A 19,360-nucleotide genomic window follows, 5' to 3' on the forward strand; every position below is an offset into this window, starting at 1 on the left:
GAATGCTTTTTACAATTACGTATATTACCCACTTTATATTCTGCAACAAGCATTCGATATTATCTTCAACACAAACAAATTTTGTAGATCCACCACAATATACATTTTTAAGGCTTGGAGTCCAAGCCTTGGACGCTTTATTGTTTTATTCAGTGGGTCAAGGTTTATGATATTTTGTATGCGGTGAGCATCTTCTTACGCGATGGTGAAGATGTTGAGACGATGCAGTTTTATCTCGAAAGTCCGGATATTCTTGTGTGTGGATCGGAAAATGTTCTTCTCAAATCTCGTGAATGAGTCGCTTTTCTTAACGTACATTCGGATTTTCGTCCGCCAAGAAAATTATTTCCATTGTTGGAATTCAGCTTTAACAATTTTCCGAAACAGTTTTTCAGTTTCAAATTACAAGAGCGGCTTGATTTTTTTTTCGATCTTGGTTGACGTCTTTTATGAGGTTTTCTAAGGGCCTGCCACGCTTTAAATCTGCTATTGTGGGACAGGCACCGTCTTCTTAGCTTACTGTGATGGTGTTGACATTGGTGGTGATGTTCAGTTGGTGGCTTTTTGTCTCTCAGCTGAGACCCTGATACACCCGAGTGTGTTGCGGATAATTTTCTTCTTGAACCTCGCGAAGGTGTCACTTTTTTTAACATGATTTTGGATCTTCGGGAAATAAAGTCCTGTCTCTGGCCGGGATTCGGTCTCAGCACCTTTCCGAAGGAATCTCTGGGCCTCAAATTATAAGGGAGTCTCTTGGGGCGTCTTTGTGTCGGCCTTGGTAGAGGCCTTTTTTTGAGAAAATTTCGAGGGGCGAGAGATCCGTGGGATATTTTAAATTTGGTTCCTAACACAGTGAACTCGCCCATCCTCGACAAATCTAATAAATATTTTAGCGTACTATTTTGCATTTTGAGTTCCACACTGTTATATTTTTAAATAACAAAATGTTAATACGAAAACACGATAAAAAAAATTAAACAAGATCCTAAAAAAAATATTTGAATCAACACGAAAAATATATGAATTAATAAAAATGCGTTGTCAACGAAAACAAAACAATTGAGTGTTCGAATTTACTTTAAAATATAACGCTTCTATATTTCTAGGTACTTACTTAATAAATATAACTACTGATGTTTAATAATATATTATATCTGATTTAAAAATAGTCTAATGTAATTAATTCCTATTTTGACCATCTATAAAGCCAAGTGTGTCAATCTGAAACTATTATTTTTTTAAACCCACAAAATCTGCTCTAGGGACGCCTTTGTATGCATGGAGAAGTTTGTCGATCTGTAGAAAATTACAACTCTATATTAAAGTTTAAGTAAACATAAACTGTCCAGTATGATGCAGCTGTCGCCAGCCCAAGAAGAAAGCCCAGCAAAAATAAATTCCTTCAGTGCCTATATCATCTTTGGGGATGCTATGTGGAGGGCCTTTTCAAGGAAAGCTAGGAGAGGAATTTCAGGGAAGGAAACAAGGTATGATGGTTGGGTAGGAATCTGGGGATCTGTGAGTTCAGAAGTGACAGATGTATGAATCCATCCCTCCCACTGCGGTACGAGGCGATAGGGTCGATGGAGTTCTGCTAGAGAGGTAAAATTCTCTCTTCCGATCACCCTATGAACCCAGGCACCCTGGCATACTTGTGGCAGAGGTGTTGATTATCCAATAAATGGTTCCCGGGAAGGTGGTACCCATAATTCTTCTAATAAGTGCGAATAATTGGGCAAAAGCATTTAAAAAATTAGAAGACACACCAAACAGAATCAAAAATGGCTATTATACCACTCTCTTACACTTGAAACTAACAAAATTAAATTCATCACTTCCAAAATAAAATAAAAATACCAAAACCTCGGAAGAAAACCTGAACGCATAAATTCATTGCTCCCCTCACTTAATTGGGCATTGTAAAAATTGTTCCTCATTGGAAAACGTTAACCATGTAATTCATCAAGGTGTAAAAATTAATCAAAATTTTTAATAGACTGAGAATATTTACTATTTAAATAATGAAAATTTAAAAAACTCTGAATCTATAGTATTTCTTCAAAACCATCGGCGATTTCCGCAGTAAAAAAAGACTTAATGAAGATCTACATGGCTCTTTGCATATCGCTCTTATAATACGCTATTATAGGATGGGGAAGTGTGAAGGACAATATCCTCAAATCTCTTCTCACAAAAAAATGTTATCAGGAAAACGGTGCTATACAAATAATCCAATCATTATTATAAGCCAAAAAAACATTATGAAAATTATTTTTAAAGACCCAAGAAAAACTAGCACTGACAAAAGCTTCAACAAACCTGATATCATGTCACTTAAACAACTCTAATCTATAACAATACACCTTAACATTCATAAATACAAAACACAAAATATAACGACTAACACACGTATTAGAAACACTAGTATAAAATATATCCAATACACCACTACAAATACAACTTTTGGGCAAAAAAGCTTCCTATGCTATAATAATAATAAAAATAACATGGCATTTATATAGCGCAGTTTAGTGTCATTTCACTTCAAGTGCGCTTAACTATAACAATCTTAACTCTACAACATAATCCCACTCCTATTCAAAACTCAAATAAAAAGCTAGATACAAACACCAAACAAAGACTTAAACCAGTCAACTGAAAAAAAACACCATAATATATTATTGTAATTATTTCAGAAAAAACACGGTTTATTATATTTATAATATCCATACTACGAAATTTTTATAAAATGTAAATGAAATCCTCAGCACTGGAGATACCATATATATATAATGATATCCTCACTGTATATATATATATTTGTTACAAAAAAGAAGATAATAAAACATTTATTATTATTATTAATCCCGACTCCTAAATTGAAAACCCATCTATTTCATATGAAAAGTACTTTGTATTAAAATATACAAAAAGTGTATGAAGCTAACATTTTTGAGTTATACCAAATTATTTTATTTATATACCTTATAAAATGTTCTAATAACATGTTTTCCTTTTTTGCAGATCATATCTTGGCGATGGATTATTCAAAAGTGAAAAAAACAAAGTTTTTTTCGTTCAACAGATGATAATTTCATTAACATTTCTCCACCAAGTGAACCATAAAGTAACCATCAAAAGTAACCTATATGTGCTTTTAATATATAGAAATATATAGTTAATTGATTGATACTTTCGTGTGAAGTAACACGAGATTCAAAATGGCGATAGCAGAAAGGACATTGACCCCATTCGTGATCCTTCTCCTGCTCATCAGGACACGTGAGTTCATTTTTTAACAATATTATTCATGGTTCGATTACGATCACCACATGTTTTAGAACACTTTTTCTACATGGTTATTCGGATCTGGTTACCAAACACTGCCAAAGCCATTTCAAGCACCGTTTCAATTCTGAACGGTGGTCTTACATCAGGGCGATACTGAGAGTGTCTTCCACCCTGGAACGTGCTCCAAATTAATAATTAATTATTTTAATGAGTTACACAATGATATCACCCCTCGACCACGTAGGCCGTCATATAATTAAAATCAGATGTTACTACAGAAGTTTGAAAAAATATTCTGTACTGAGGGGCGTCGCCACTGCAGATGTTACCAGTTCACAATATAATTCATATGTATGACAAATATAATCTGGTATTTAAGCTATTTTAATGTGGATTTTTTTTATCTAAGAATATTACGAAAACATTATTTTTTTTCATTTATTTTAGGGAAAATAATTAATAAAACTAACCTATTTAAGTTTTTTAAATATTAACAGCCAAAATAACAAAAAATACCTGTGACGCTGGCAATAATTCATCCCATTTCTCATTACTGACTTTATCTGCAATTCTTAAACAACCATGGATGTCAAAATCTCACTAGGTATAACTTATTTTGATTTTATGCTTTAAATCATTGTAACAAAAACTTTCATGGACAACAAGTAAAAATAATGTGATTGAGAGTTTACATAACACAACAATTTATTTGCTTTTCACCATACCAATAGCCATCAACGATTTACCACAATATAGTAGGAGATTTTCAAACATTGTTGGGTTATTCGTAACCTGGGAATGTTTGTCTTTCTTTAAAAAAAAAAAAAAAAATATATATATATATGCTAGAAAATCAATAAGGGCACTGGTAATAAAATAAAAAGCAATTAGAATTTCATTATAAGTAACTATACTGAAGTAATATAAATAGACCTATGGTCTATAAGTGGTCTCACCATAGTTTGATAATGCCTTCGTAAGGCTAAATAGCTGCCACATCTAATAATATCTATATAGCAGAAGTTGTTTACAAATAAACTATTTTTTGATGATTTTTGTTATTTAAAAGCCAAGCAAAATTCTTCCACATGTCTTCACTGGTCATTCTGCCTAGTAACCGAACAATCCCTCAGCTAGAACCAAACTATACAATACCTACTGTTTTTTTATGGATTAAGTTGAAAAAAAACATCAAAAATGTCACTGGATTCCAAAATTTCAGTGTATTTTTTACTTCAAATAACTAACTAACCATCACGCCGTTTCCCCTCAGGAGTAGGTAAAGAGGACGGACCGCCAAACAACTCGGTCTTGGCACACACTTCTTGCCTATTCACATTCAAAGATCATCTCGTAAATACTCTTCTATTATTCGTGCCATGTCTTCATGAGGCGTCCCCGACTTCTGCTACCATTCGCATTCGCATCATATATTTTTCTAACACCACTTTCTCCGCTCATTCGTTCTACATGCCCAAACCATCCAAACGTCCTTTTCTTAATCTCACTCATTACGATTACATCAGACTCTAACTCTATACGAATCTCCACATTTTTCACATGATCTTACATGGTTTTACCACACATACGCCTTAGGGATCTCATTTCAACAATTTCACTGGTTAAAATAAGTTAAGTACGTTCTTTAACATTTTGTTTATGTATAAAAGTGAATTTGTATTTGTTTGTGCCCTATAGACTCAAAAACTACGAAAACAACCGATTTCACTGAGCTTTTCTTATTAGTTGGTTCTTATTAGTACCAGGACTGTTTGGAGAATGTTAAGAATAGTAGAAAAGTCGTGAACGCTTAAAGAAGACTTATTTTGCACTGGAATGAGATACGGATTTGAATAAAATTCGATTTAATGTAATATTCTAATAGTGACAATGGGGTATACTCGCACATTAGTAAATGGTAAACAAAGCTGGGGACACCCGAGGAAAACATGACATGATCAAGTAAAACACTTTTAAAAATTAAGCTGAAAAACTACAGGGTTTTCCAATAACAGGTGTTATTTTGATATTCAATCGTAAAAAATCAATGGTTTCGTTGCTTGTGTGGCACGTAGCGCCGTCTTGTTGAAAGTGAACGTTGTCCAGATCAATACAATCCAATTCCAGCCTTAAAAAATCATTAATCATCTCTCGATAGCAATCCATTCACCGTAACTGTTGCTCTAGCCTCATTTTCGAAAAAAGTAAGGTCCAATGACTCCGCCAGACCATAAACCGCACCAAACAGTCGCACGTTGAGGATAGAGAGACTTTTCAACAATAATTCTTGTGTTTTTCGAGCCCCAGATGTGACAATTTTGCTTGTTGACGAATCCACCGAAGTGGAAATGGGCCTCATCACTCAAGATGATTTGCATTTGATTCACTCAAGTGAATTTTAATAATTTTAATGCGCTGTCGAAACAAGTATCGTTCCATTTTTATTAATGGCGTAGTTTTTACTTGTCAAATGTCAAAAAATGACAGCTTGAAAAGTAACATCTACCGAAATAAAAATAGCAGGCTATTCAAAATAACACCTCTTATTAGAAAACCCTCTACTTAATTGTATTTTTACGGGATTATCCTTTAAGAACAGTTGAAAAAATAATAAAAAAAACATTTTTGACCATTCAAAATGATTTTTAATTACATCTATTTTAGTTTCACTTCTATTTTTGGTAATGAATTAATGCAAATTTTGGAATCTTGGTACTAACCAAATATTGGGAAATATAGCTGTGAAAAACCACATAGCGAGGAAGATTGGAAAATTCATGCAATTGTAATAAAATCATTGTACAACCCCGCAAACCCCACTCCCTCTCCCAAATTTTGTTTATATAAAAATAAAAACAAAATTTTCAATTGTTTTTACGATAATATTATTGGCACCTTAAAAATACATCCAGTTTTCAGGTAAACTAGATTTCCCAACAAAACATGCATAACACCTAGCAACGCCGGATACACGTCGGCCAGTTAAATATAAAAATAAAATAAAAAACTTAAAATTTAAATGCAGTTCTACAAATTTTAAAAATAAACAATAAAATAAATGTATGTGCTCCTAAGTAAGCAGTAAGAACATAACAGAAAAAATACGGCAAAATAGAAAACCAACCCGAGGCTTTGTGATTATCAGACACTCTCGCATTGAAGAGATTGGAGGTATGAAGCAGGTGTGTAAAGCTGGCGAATCCCAATCAGATTAAAGCATTTGAAATGTGGGTGTTCTCTTGGCCGAATAATCCAGATATACTTCAATTGAACAGAGTGCGGAACGAAATTGATCTCGGTATGGTGAGGAGGTGTTTATATAATAAGTACAAACACAGTGTTTGTGTAATATCATAATGTAAATTGAATACAGACAATAGAAATGATAGAACTCAATAATAAATTAAGGCCAATGTTCGTCCCATGATATATATATTTTATAGCTATGGTCGTGGAATAATTGATCCGATAATTGCGTCCGGCGCATCGCGGTCTTTCGTGGTTTATTTTGAATAATAATATTAGTTGAACTCTAACGATCGATATAGCCTGATGTTAATGCGATATTGAAGAAATCCGTCATCTATCGTCAGTTAGCGATATTTGCGAGCACGATCAGAATATGATTCCGACAGACGGTAGACAAAAGTCGAGGTCTCGGATAAGCTGTCAATATGCACAACTTTTATGAGAATGTTGTTCGTTTTGCAAAATAATAGGCTATTAATGCATTCAGGTGAACTAACTAAGCTCTTAGAATTGAAATAAATCGCGTACATGATCTATGCACTTCATTCATTCATCTAAGACGCCATTAATTGATTCCGTTCCAACTTAAAGAAACAAAAGTTGTATGTTATGACTGAAGACCGCCTGAACTAATTATCTCATGTTCGTGTCAAAAGGTACATGCGGACTGCCAATTTATTATTTTTTTTCGACATTGTCAATTTATTAGTGTTTTTAACTTTTACGTAGCCGTATAACATTTAGGAATGTCAATTCATAGACAAATGTGCTAGTGTTGTCCGCGTATGTCGATATCTCAAAATCGGGCTCTATATCACTGTATATTATAGGGAAATCGTTATAAAATTACCGCTAGTTACGCCCATAAATCTAATATTGTAAATTTAACGATTTCACAGTGCTAGACCCTCTGGGATAGTGTGTCCGTGACATAACACAAATGAGAATATTCAAAGCTGAATATTCGTTGTGAAAAAACTGCCTCATCCGATTTGGCTAACAACATTTTAGAGAAACATTTTGTTCTACAAATATTGATGATACTGAGCAGGGATCAAATCTACCATCTACCGCTAGCGCTTTCGAGTTAAGCTCAACAAACAAACAAATCTTAAAAAAAACATTTGCAGAAAATTCCTTAAATTAAAGCATTCGTGCTAGATATATAATTGTATGTACTTTTGTTATCATTTAGGTGCAAAATGTAAAGGGTGTGTGTTCAAAGTTTGAGGGACTTTACTGAAATCATAAAATGTATCAATAAACAAAACTTTTGGAAATAACTCATTGCAGAGGGATAACGTTGTGCTAGTGAACATAAATAAAGTGTTTTTCTTTAAATATAGAAAAAATACTAGTCAGCAACACACGAAGAGACTTCACAAAGACGCAGTACGGAAAGTCCAGAGACTTGACATTATTTCCTTAGCAATTCTCATGTCAAGTCTGCATTTACATTTGAACGAGTACACTCCTCCAATTGGATGAGGTTACTCGTAGATTCGAACCATCAATATCAGCATACCAAAACAAGCCACCGTGATTTGTTTCGTGAATGTACGACACGTTGGTCAAAACGAGCATTTTCGTTTGTAGAGATAAATAAACTAAACACATTATTTATTTGCAAAGATCTATTATGACTGGACATCGGATTATATGCATGATGCATAATTGAGCCTTTACCCATATTTTATTAGGCACTGGAATTCTCAAATGAAAAAGGGATTTAAATACATATTATATGTTCTTTAAGACTGGATCTTAACGACCAAACGGAAGAAACCATGCGCAAATATATACGACGCGCGGCCCAGCGTTTGGCCAAGGAAATTGATGTATTCGTGGGTTTATTTTAATTATTTCTAAATATTCAGATGTTTCGAGTCAAATACCTCAAAAAATTACTAATTCAACTCATAGAAAAATAAAATCTGGTGCCTACGGTTAACTTTTTAGTTGAAAAATGTTTTATAAAATTTAAAACCATTTTAAATTAAATTATTTAATGGTGAGGTACTACGAGTATTATTTTTAATCTTGAATATAAATATCTTGCATCCGCAGGTATTGGTCACGAATTCGAACATATTATTTAAAATGTGAGCCTAGAGCAAGCCCCCGTTATTAAAGTCTAGTGTCACCTTGATGCCTGAAACTACAGGGTTTTCCGATAAGAGGTGTTATTTTGATATTCAAAGAAAAATGCCATTTTTTAATATAAATGATCGAATGTTTATTTCATTATAAAAAAGAATGTATGTCGTTAATAGTGAAAAATAACATCAGTCAAATGACCACCACGACCACGCCTACAGGACCATATCCTTTTCATAAAATTTTCCATAACCAAATCGCAAAGTGGCTGCCTTATGTCCTCGATAGCCTCACGAATTCCATGAGGTCTTGAATCAACGCTGGGGTGTTGGCGTAGATCTTCTCTTTCACGTGGCCTCAAAGGAAAAAGTCGCAAGGTGTTAAATCACTAGATCTCGGTGGCCAATTGTGATCACCTCTTCGAGAGATAACACGGTCCGGAAACTTTTCCCGTAAAAGATCAATGGTTTCGTTGCTTGTGTGGCACGTAGCGCCGTCTTGTTGAAAGTAAACGTTGTCCAGATCAATACCATCCAATTCCGGCCATAAAAATCACTAATCATCTCTCGATAGCTCTTTGCATATCAAAATTACACCTCTTATTGGAAAACCCTGTATTTACTCGTAAGTCCTTCATATACATCGTAATGGATTTTTATGCCCGCAACTAGTCTGTCCTCGCGGCTTTATTTGTCTTCATTCACACAACTCAGTGCATAAGTTACTATTGACCTACTTTCAACATATATATATTTTTTAATTTATGGCGTTTTGAAGAATATTAAACTTCTTAAAAGAACTAGCAGCGTCCGATAGCAGATTTCAAAGAAAAGATTTTTTTTACTGTTTATTTATCTTGAGTTAGCTCACAATAGTGTGCGTGCTAGGCTTGATAAATAACAAACATTAACATTTGGCAAAAATATTTTTGAATAGTAATTCGTTTTTCACTACTCGTATTTTAAATTACATTTATGTTTGCGGCAAATATGTAATATTGTTAGTCTGTTTTAAAATTTAAAACAACATATTATATTCTAAATAAATAAATTCTTTCGAAATTTCACTGTAATAATACTTGTAGTTGATAGACCTGCCTGTTAAATGAGGTATTACTGGGTGCTTAACTGTTTCCTTTTCGGTAATCTAATTTGTTTTGCATTTCTCGTACCATGTCCGTGCATGTCGTAAAATTGATTTTTAATAATTAAATTATACTTAGGGACAGTGTAAAATTCCGCCCGCCTACTAAAAGACATCAATCAATGAAACGCGTACTCTCGAAATAACAACCAATAAAGTTACATTCCTTCTCCTCTAGTATTATTAGACGTAACGGTTTTACTTCTGTAAGTCCCATTTGTTTAGTCACAAAAAATATAGCATCTTCAGGGTAGAGATTATACTGCTCTGAAGAAGGTACGGTGGTTGGCAATAGGTATAAAAATAATTAAAGGTCTAAACAAAGATTTTACTATTATTTTTTTTAAATCCTTAAGAATATTTTTCTTTTTTGTGGTGTCTGACTAAATGTAGGTAGGTACAGTATTTCTTGTTTCGAGACTTGCCCAGTGGAAATTAAAAAATCATCAGCATCACATGTGTGTGTATATATTTGTGAATGTGCAGATGTAAATGCTGCTGTGAATTAGTGAAGTGACATGTATATACGCATACTAAAAGTTTTTACATTACCTACAAGAACGTTTTAAAAATTTCATATTTGTGTGTCAAATAAATACATAAATACAATTTTATTGAACTATATTTTCGGAATAATAATATCCTCGTATTTCCCATAATATCATCGTGAATCATCACCATCCAACACCGGACATTCTGTTCCCATTTCCACAGTATCAAAGCACTAATGTGATCGTGGCTTGTACTGCGTCCGTTTTATCAAAAATATACACCGAAAAATGTGAAAGCTGATACCGAGTAAACCAGTAGAGTGGTGAAAGGGAAGGTGGGTGAGGGAAGGGAAGCAGGGGGTTAACAAGCCTTGCAACGGGAGGTTTTAGGGTTTTATAGATATGGAGAGTATTTTTATTCAACGAGGCAGTGGTTTAACCCTTTCAGTTGGAAAAAATTGGCTAAAAATTCGTTACCCTTCACACTGATGGTTATATATTTTTTTAAGATACTAGCTGTTCCCTGCTACACGTTGCTATCGCTCAGTCTGTGTGTGCAGATAGAGAAACTATAGCGCGCGAGTGTAACTTTTACTTCCAACAGATAATAATAATAATATTGGACAATTTGTATAGCGTCGCTTTTGTGAGATATCACCTCAGGGGCGCTTTACAGTTGATGCAGATATTACAAAAAATATGAATATTACAAAAATAAAGTGTTAAGTTAAGTAAAATGATCTGGAACAGGCGACACGGAGATAGAGAATGGAGACTCTGCAGCAAGAATCCTAGGTGGTGAAGAAACTGGACCAGCTGCTGCAGCGAGAGAGTCCACCAACAGTGCCAGCATGAGGTTCGTCGTCGGTCCAGGTATGTGTCTGCTGCTAATAAAGCGCTGACACAATTCTTCACATAGATACCAGACCTTAGCAGCACCGCTGTGACGTTCAACAAAGATAGAAGATGGAGACAACGCATAATTTTCATTGGATCAGCCACAGTTTGGTCGTAGATCGGCGAAAGTCGACACACTTCCAAGCTATTCATATTTGATTGATATTTAAATTAGGGGTTGCAAAGTTGAGAGTATATAGTGCTGTCGCTGAGAGACCCAATCTATTTTTTTAATGATAAAGTGAAAGATCTGACTACAGAGTTCGCGTCGCCTCGGCGCTCAGTCCCGTGTCGATTTTGTGTATTAGTCAACGGAGGTGAGATGAACCATCACTGGAGAGGGGATAAAGTATGGAGAAAGTACTGGTAATCGGGAAAGCTTTAAAAAAACTGCACGATGACAGTGAACAGGTAATAGTCCTGGGTCGATCGATCACCACCGGCGAACGATCGGGTACTTTTAAAGATAGAAAAAAATGTCATCAATAGATCATATAAAGTGCTGTTTTTCACAAAAAACGTGCTTTTTCCTTTCACATGTGATAACTATATAATATAGGTATATAAAAACACCCAGGTATTCGAATGCAACGTTGTGTTAAATTTTTTTAGAAATCGTTGAAGAACTTTGGGAGATTTAAGATTTGGAACAAACTTTACATTTTCTATTTATGTAGAAGATAGATATATCTTAAAGTTTATTATGTACCAATTTAAAATTTTAATTTATTTAATATACCATAGGGTCGACCCTCATAACAATTTCTGGTAGTAGTATTGACATCACATTAAAAAAAAAAAACTAAGAAAACGCTGTGAAATATTTACAAAGTCATGGTCAATTCCCATATCCATCTTTGCAGTAAATGTAATCGGACATAATCATCCTTAAATAAAATTAATGTACCTACTTATTCTTACTAGGGAAAATAAGAACTGGAGCCTTTATCATAGAACTTACTGAAACTTCAGAACTACTACAAAACTTACTCAAAACTAAGTACATATGTCTCTGAACAGCGTTTAGATCCCTTCAAATTTTTGAGGTCAAATTATGTTGCTGATCTAATAGGCCAGTGCAATTAGCGCCAAAAAGGGGGTCGCGATCGAAGTAATTCCGGTAGTCCCAATTTTTTTATATGTTGTATAAACTGATCCCCTGATATAAAATCTGAGTTTCTGACCTTGGCGCACCTGTGCTCTCGCCGCCATTTTGAAAAAACTGGCCGAAATCGGGCCAAAATCTAGTTTTTCCCAAATATCTCATTTCCAATGCAAATTTGGGCTAAAATATCTTAACAAGTATAATAGAACATAAAATAACCTACAACCTTTGTAGAAATAAATCTCTAATAGGTACCGAAGTAGATAGTCATAAAGGTGCGTATATTTTTGAAAAAACAAGTTTTTTGCGTGACTAGGTTTGGTTTTTTATAAATACCTCGTTTTCAGTGGAATTTCATGAACATTTTATTGATACCAATTATGTAGAACATAAAATTTCAAAAAAAAGCTGTACAGTTTTTATGTTTATATAGTTTTTTTACCGATATAAAGAATAAACAAATCTAGGTAGGCACGCACAGAAAATCTATCATGGTTAATTATCACGTTATTAGATTTTTGTTTGCATTTTTAAATACATACATCTATAAATTTACTAGAGGACACTTCGGTATGGGGGGGCTACCCCCCACCCTTCTACTCCTCCCCTCCGGATCCCTTCACAGACAGTTCCATCCTTCGTTGGACTGCTGGATTCGTTTATCTGCATAACATTTGTGAGGGTATCGAGTCATTCTATGGGATTGAATCAGAAACGTCAGAGCAACATGTAGAGATGAGGCCTACAAGAATTAAGAGGGATGATCGAGACGTTCAAGCTCTCATTGATTGGTTTGCTTGCCATGAACCATTTCCTAAAACAAACGTGATTATGTCTATTAGCAGTGGCACAATCGGGGATAGCAAAGTCACTTGTCACATGGCTGAAAAGATGGGGAAATTAACTATGTCTAAAGTTATCAACCAGAACTTTGGAAACCTACACTTAAAACGTAATGATGCGATAGTTTCTCTTACGGCGGTGACCAGCAGTGTCAAAAATCAGGGTGTGACTATGTCAATAGACCCATTAATGCTATTCAATATGAACTCTCTCCTGTACCATTGTCTCTTTTCTCAGAGAAAGGCATGCGCAAAGGAACGAAGTCTATATTTTATTCATCATTCAACCCTCTACCAAATAATACAGAACTGAGAAGCAGTAAAATACACGTAATTGATGGAGAATATTTACTGCACAAAGTGGTATGGGGTCGTGCTCAACCTTTTTCAGTAATTTTCCATCAATATGTCAGGTATGTACAAAATCATTATGGATCCAATGCAGTAGTGGTATTCGATGGATACCCAGATTCTATGGAAAAGAAAAGCACTAAAGGGGTGGAAAGAGCACGGCGGCGGCGTGCCAGAGTTACAACTTCTGCTGAAGTTTTGTTTTTTGAAAGCATGCACCCACAAGTGCCACAGGAAAAGTTTCTGGGAAATGAGAAGAACAGGTCTCGTTTTATTTCCCTACTCAGAACCTCATTTGCACGATCCCACATAACGACAGTACAAGCTGAAGAGGATGCTGACGTTCTCATAGTGAACACAGCAAATTCATTGTCATCTCAACATGATGTAGTCATAATCGTTGGTCAGGATATTGATCTGCTGGTACTCCTCACAGCTTACTAACCTCCCAACGTATATTACCAAAAAGTTGGAAAAGGTAAATCACCTAACGCGTTGTACTCGAACAAATGTTTTAAACACATTGAAATAGTTGAAAACATTTTATTCCTTTATGCCATAAGTGGTTGCGATACAACTGGAGCTTCGTTCGGTCAAGGCAAACACAAATTTTGTAATATTCTTCTCAAGAACCACTCAGTTAATGAACTTGTTCGTGTATTTCAAGACCCAAAAGCAAAGACAGAAACAATCACTTTGGCTGCCGAACAACTATTTGCACTTTTGTATGGCGGCAACGAGAAATCAAATTTGGAAAATTTAATGTACATCATTTTTGTCAAAGGAGTAAAAAAGAACAAATTCAATTTATCCAGGCTACCACCCACCAAAGATTCAGTCCAGCAACACGCTTCAAGAACATACTTGCAAGTGCAGACTTGGCTTGGTAACGATAAAGATCCGACTGAATGAAGGTGGAAAAAGGATGCTGTTGGGTTACTTACTCCAGTAACAATGTTGAAGGAAGCTGCACCTCAGGCCTTTCTGAACTTCATATCATGTCAATGCAAAAAAGGTTGAGATGGAAAGTGCACCTGCAGAAAGTCGGGTTTGAAATGTTCCCTACTCTGCATTCATTGCAATGGCAACTCCTGCGAGAATGCTGTAGAAGCCTTCGTTGATGACGATGACGAGGAATATGATGACCCAGTCGCCACAAATTTGGGTGATAAGACAGATGAAGAAGCTATTCAGGGCCAGAAGTAAGAAACTATAGTTAAGGGCTCGTACTTCTGTCTAAACTGATCTACCATTCATTTTATTTTTTGTTATGCTGACAATTTAACTAATAAAGAAAATAATGTCAATAAATGTTAATTTTACGAAAATACCAATTTTTTATTTTTTTATGTACCTTATCATCTTAAGTGTATTAATGTCAGACCAAGCTGCGAGCACAAATGTAGTGGATTGGCCTATTTTAGTGGTCTTCCCATTGGGAATGTATGGCGACCGATATGCTGAAATAGTCTATTTACTATATTTATAGCTAGGTCTGACACAGGCATGACGATTGTTGTCAACGTATATGTTCTTAGAACAATAATTGTTCAAGAAAAATAAAATCAAGGAATGCCAAGCTTAAAACACCTAACCTCTGTTTCAATTTTTGGCCTGGTTTTGGTGGATTAGAGTTTGGATACGTAATAGAGATAAAAATATAAATTATATACGTATTTTTTTAACGAAATTTTATTTTCTACAAAATTATTATCCATAAATTTCTTACAAAATTGTACTGGAAACGAGGTATTTATAAAAAACCAAACCTAGTCGCACAAAAAACTTGTTTTTTCAAAAATATACGCACCTTTACGACTTTCTACCTCGGTACCTATTAGAGATAAAAGAAATTTGTTTTCAAAAAAGTTGTAGGTTATTTTATGTTATATTATACTTGTTAAGATACTTTAGCTGAAATTTGCAATGGAAATAAGATATTTGGGAAAAACTAGATTTTGGCCCGATTTCGGCCAGTTTTTTCAAAATGGCGGCGCGAGCACAGGTGCGCCAAGGTCGGAAACTCAGATTTTACATCAGGGGATCAGTCTATACAACATATAAAAAAATTGGGACTGCCGGAATTACTTCGATCGCGAATCGCTAATTGCACTGGCCTATAAGTACTTACCTGTCTGAAAGGCGCTTAGATCCCTTCAACCTTTTGAGCGCAAATGATCTTGCTGATCTAAGTACCTCTCTGAACACCGGTGAAATGAATCGGGCAATAGATATTATAGATTGTTGAAATTATAAAAGGAGTGACTTTTACGCCATCAACTATTACAAGCCTGCTGAAATTTGAGTACAAGCGAACCCGCATGACGCCAGAGCTCACGATATTTTTGACGGCGTCTGTGGTCGAGGGGTAAGACTCTCGACTAGCAGTGGAAAATTCTCTCAGTTTCGCCCCGGTGTAAGACCACCATTCAAAATTAAAACGTTGCTTGCAATGGGTTTAACCGTGTTTGGTCACCAGGTCTGAATACACAGTTATTCCTAAGGTTCCACTTCCCTATCCCCTTCCCCTCACAACTACCGTCAGCCTCAGAACATAGTATACCATAGGCATGCCATGCCATAGTCTCACTGGCTCCAGACGTATGGGAGCAGTTGGGATTTTTGTGCGGTATTCGCAAAAAAAAAAATTTAAAAGATCTGTGAAACAAATCGCCCACAGTAGAATACTAGCAGATCTTGAATAGAACTTTTATAAAACTTAAATATTAACGTTGAAATCTTCTGGTGATAAACCACTATTCAATAAAAAAACCAGCTGGAAATGATGTTTGATTTTAGTGACCCAATCTGAATACCCAGATATTACACATCCCTTTCCCTTTACCAACTTATTTCAGTCGCATATTATTCCCCAAATCGGAATATCCTAGATTTACTGACTACTTGCACGTGAAACTCTTGTATTTTATTACGATACTGTACCAGACTAGTATAGAGGTATACCATCTGTAAGAAGAATGTAAAAAATATTTTTATCCTTTAACCATCCAAATAATCTAAGTGGATTTTTTTTATCTTGTTCATTATTCTGGCCAAATTTGTAGGATGACCATATATAGTTTTTCAATGGATATACAAAAGGTAAGGTTTGTAATCCGCAACCCCGCGGGATTACAGCAGTATTTTGTTCCGCGTGGATTTGCGGAATTGTAAAATTCAACATAATTTTGAAAAAAAAAAGGTTTTTTATTTTTTAAAGAACGACAAATATTCCCGGGTTACGAATAACCTGACAATATTTGAAAATCTCCTACTACCACCACAGTAAGCGGAAAATGTTGCTTGTGTTGTGATGGAGGACTTAGTCAGCCGAGGAATTGAACACACTACGCCTGGGTGGGACCCAAACGCGATGTCAACTCGGCCACCGACCGGTCAATTATATCTAGAACGGAATTATCAGTGGGAGATACCTTCAGTTGGCGCACACCTTCATGATGACAGTCCCGCCAATTAGTGTGGAATCAGAAAGAGCTAGAGGAAGAGCGAGAGGAAGTTCTGGGAAGGAAAAGGGTATGAAGGGTGGGTGGGAATCTAGGGATCAGTTTTTCTAGGAGTGACGGACATTTATGTACATCCCTCCCACTGTGGCGCAAGGTGATGGGTCACGGGACCAGTTGGGGTGGTCAAGGGGTCTCCCAAAATCTGATTCTTCCGATTTAGCACGCAGCGCGGCTGTTGGATAAGCGCATCCTGAAAATACCTCACCCGGTGAACCCGGCCATCCCTGCTAAATTACCAAACGAAGCGAATCACTTGGGGTGAGCTACGCCAGAGGTGTTGGTTATCCAATAAATGGTTCCCGTTACGGAGGTACCCCTCTTCCCAAATACTCTTGTCTGGGATTTGCAAACCCTTTCCTAGGATTCCCATTTCTAAATGAAAATATACTTACTTTTATCAATATTTCGAGTGAATCTCCAATTAATCAATGTATCTTTTGGAGTTGATGCAAGTACTCTTCAGCTACCGATTCATTTCGTTAAACAAATCACGCTTACGCCCGGAGTTTTTTTCTGAAGGACAAACCTTGGCAGCTCTACAAATTATGCAAAAGTATTCAAATTGTTGCGAAACACAGCAACTAAGGGGTCCATGAATTCCGTGTTTCGTATCATCCCATACGGAAACCGAATGATTCGAGACTCCGAAAGGTAAACTGAAAGTTGACAAAATAGTTTTGCATAGTGATATTATATAAATATATATGTTAAATATGGCATACAAAGCACTTTTATAATGATGAGAAACGCTTTCCCGCTACGGAATGTCACGAGATTCTTGAAAGCTTTTATCTTTTGAGAGATAAAAATACATTTATTCTCTGCAGGAAAACGATTTCCCGAGTAATATTACGTCATTAACTTTCTCTTTTATAACACAGAGAACTCCAGTTTAAAACCAAAGACATTATTCTGTTTGTAAAGTGATTTTCAGCCAAAAATCAAATATTTTTGAACCATATTTAATATGTAATAACCAAATTGTTGCAAATCGATATTATGGCCTTGAGAGACACTGCGGGAGATCACTGCTCAAGCTTCCGTAACAGACTCGAATTAAACGCACTGTAGGAGGACTTAACGTGTTCACTGCACGGGTTTTCTTAACAGACAGGTAATGAACAATAAAAGGTGTCAATTTCACTGATGTAGGTATGTAGTACTCCACACTATCAGATAGGAAGAGATAAGAATGGAGAAATGCAGGAACATATCTTAATGCAAGATGCGTTTGGTAGAGTCAACGTGTTTTGCAAATAAGTACGTCGTTTTTACAACTACACATATTTAAAAGAAAATAATTTAAAAAATAATCGCACCATTAAAAGAAAAATTTAAAGCGATGAAAATACTGGATATAAATTTAGTATTGGAATCAGTAATATGAGACAAAAATATAAAAACGAACTCATAATAAAACTTTACAAAGAACCACATATCATCACATTAAAGAAATGTAATAAAAAATTTAAATATTGAAGGGGTAGGTATTTAAAGGAATTGAAGAAACAATAAGAATTTATATCAGACCTATTTCTACAAAATGAAGACATACAAATATTAAATGAATAGGACGCAAATTTACTCGAGCTCAAGAAATAATTCCTATTAAAAAAAATGAACAAAAAACAATTAACACCGAAAACACAAGAGAAATACGATATCTATTCTATAAAATTAAAGTGGAAGATTGTAATCTACAAATGCAGTGTTATCGCCAAAAATACGGTCACCCATCAATGCGATGCCTACAAATTAATAACAAACCCAAAGGTTCTCACTGTGCAGGATAGCACATCATGAAATGTCTTCACTGTGCAGGAGAGTACAACATGAAATGTCCTCACAGTGCAGGAGAGCACAACATGAAATGTCCTCACTGTGCACAAGGAGAGCAAAACATGAAATATTTCATAAAGAAGGATGAATTGCCGAAATGTATCAACTGTAATGAAATAAATTTAAAATTAAAATCATTAACATCTACAAAGCATAAAGCGATCAGTGAACAATGTAAATACAAAATAAAATGCTTAATTTGCTAAAGAAAAAAATATATATTAAAAGGACGACTTCGTTATAAAACAAATAGACAAAAACTATAAAATAAACGAAGAAATTATTGAAAATATTGCAGGTAATAAATGGTATAAATGGTGCCCAAATGTTAGTTCTCCGTTTTTATTATTAAAGCCTAGCTACACTACTTGCGAAGTTGATCGAAGTTGACCGAATACGATAGTGTGGGCACGAACTTCACTTCGCTTCGGGCAACTTCGCTTCGCTTCGCCCGACTTCCGATTGTTGTCGGTAAATGCGCCCGAGTCAAAGGACTCGAGTCCGAGAGACTGAGTTGGACTGAGTTACTCG

The 19,360-nt window shown here is 35.3% G+C and overlaps 1 protein-coding gene across 2 annotated transcripts in view; it reads left to right on the plus strand.

The window, feature by feature from the left end:
- LOC149418279 (neurotrimin-like) overlaps positions 1 to 19,360 on the plus strand; it is a 183,798-nt gene that overhangs the window by 37,356 nt on the left and 127,082 nt on the right. For both annotated transcript variants that reach the window (XM_089638440.1, XM_089638441.1), the window contains exon 2: positions 3,025 to 3,282. In XM_089638440.1, the coding sequence (XP_089494566.1) occupies positions 3,222 to 3,282 (61 nt within the window). In that variant the 5' untranslated portion in view covers positions 3,025 to 3,221. The remainder of the gene's footprint in view (positions 1 to 3,024; positions 3,283 to 19,360) is intronic.

The sequence above is a fragment of the Hesperophylax consimilis genome, chromosome 13 (assembly GCF_061612785.1).
Source record: "Hesperophylax consimilis isolate HC1 chromosome 13, BYU_Hcon_1.0, whole genome shotgun sequence".
Lineage (NCBI taxonomy): Eukaryota > Metazoa > Arthropoda > Insecta > Trichoptera > Limnephilidae > Hesperophylax > Hesperophylax consimilis.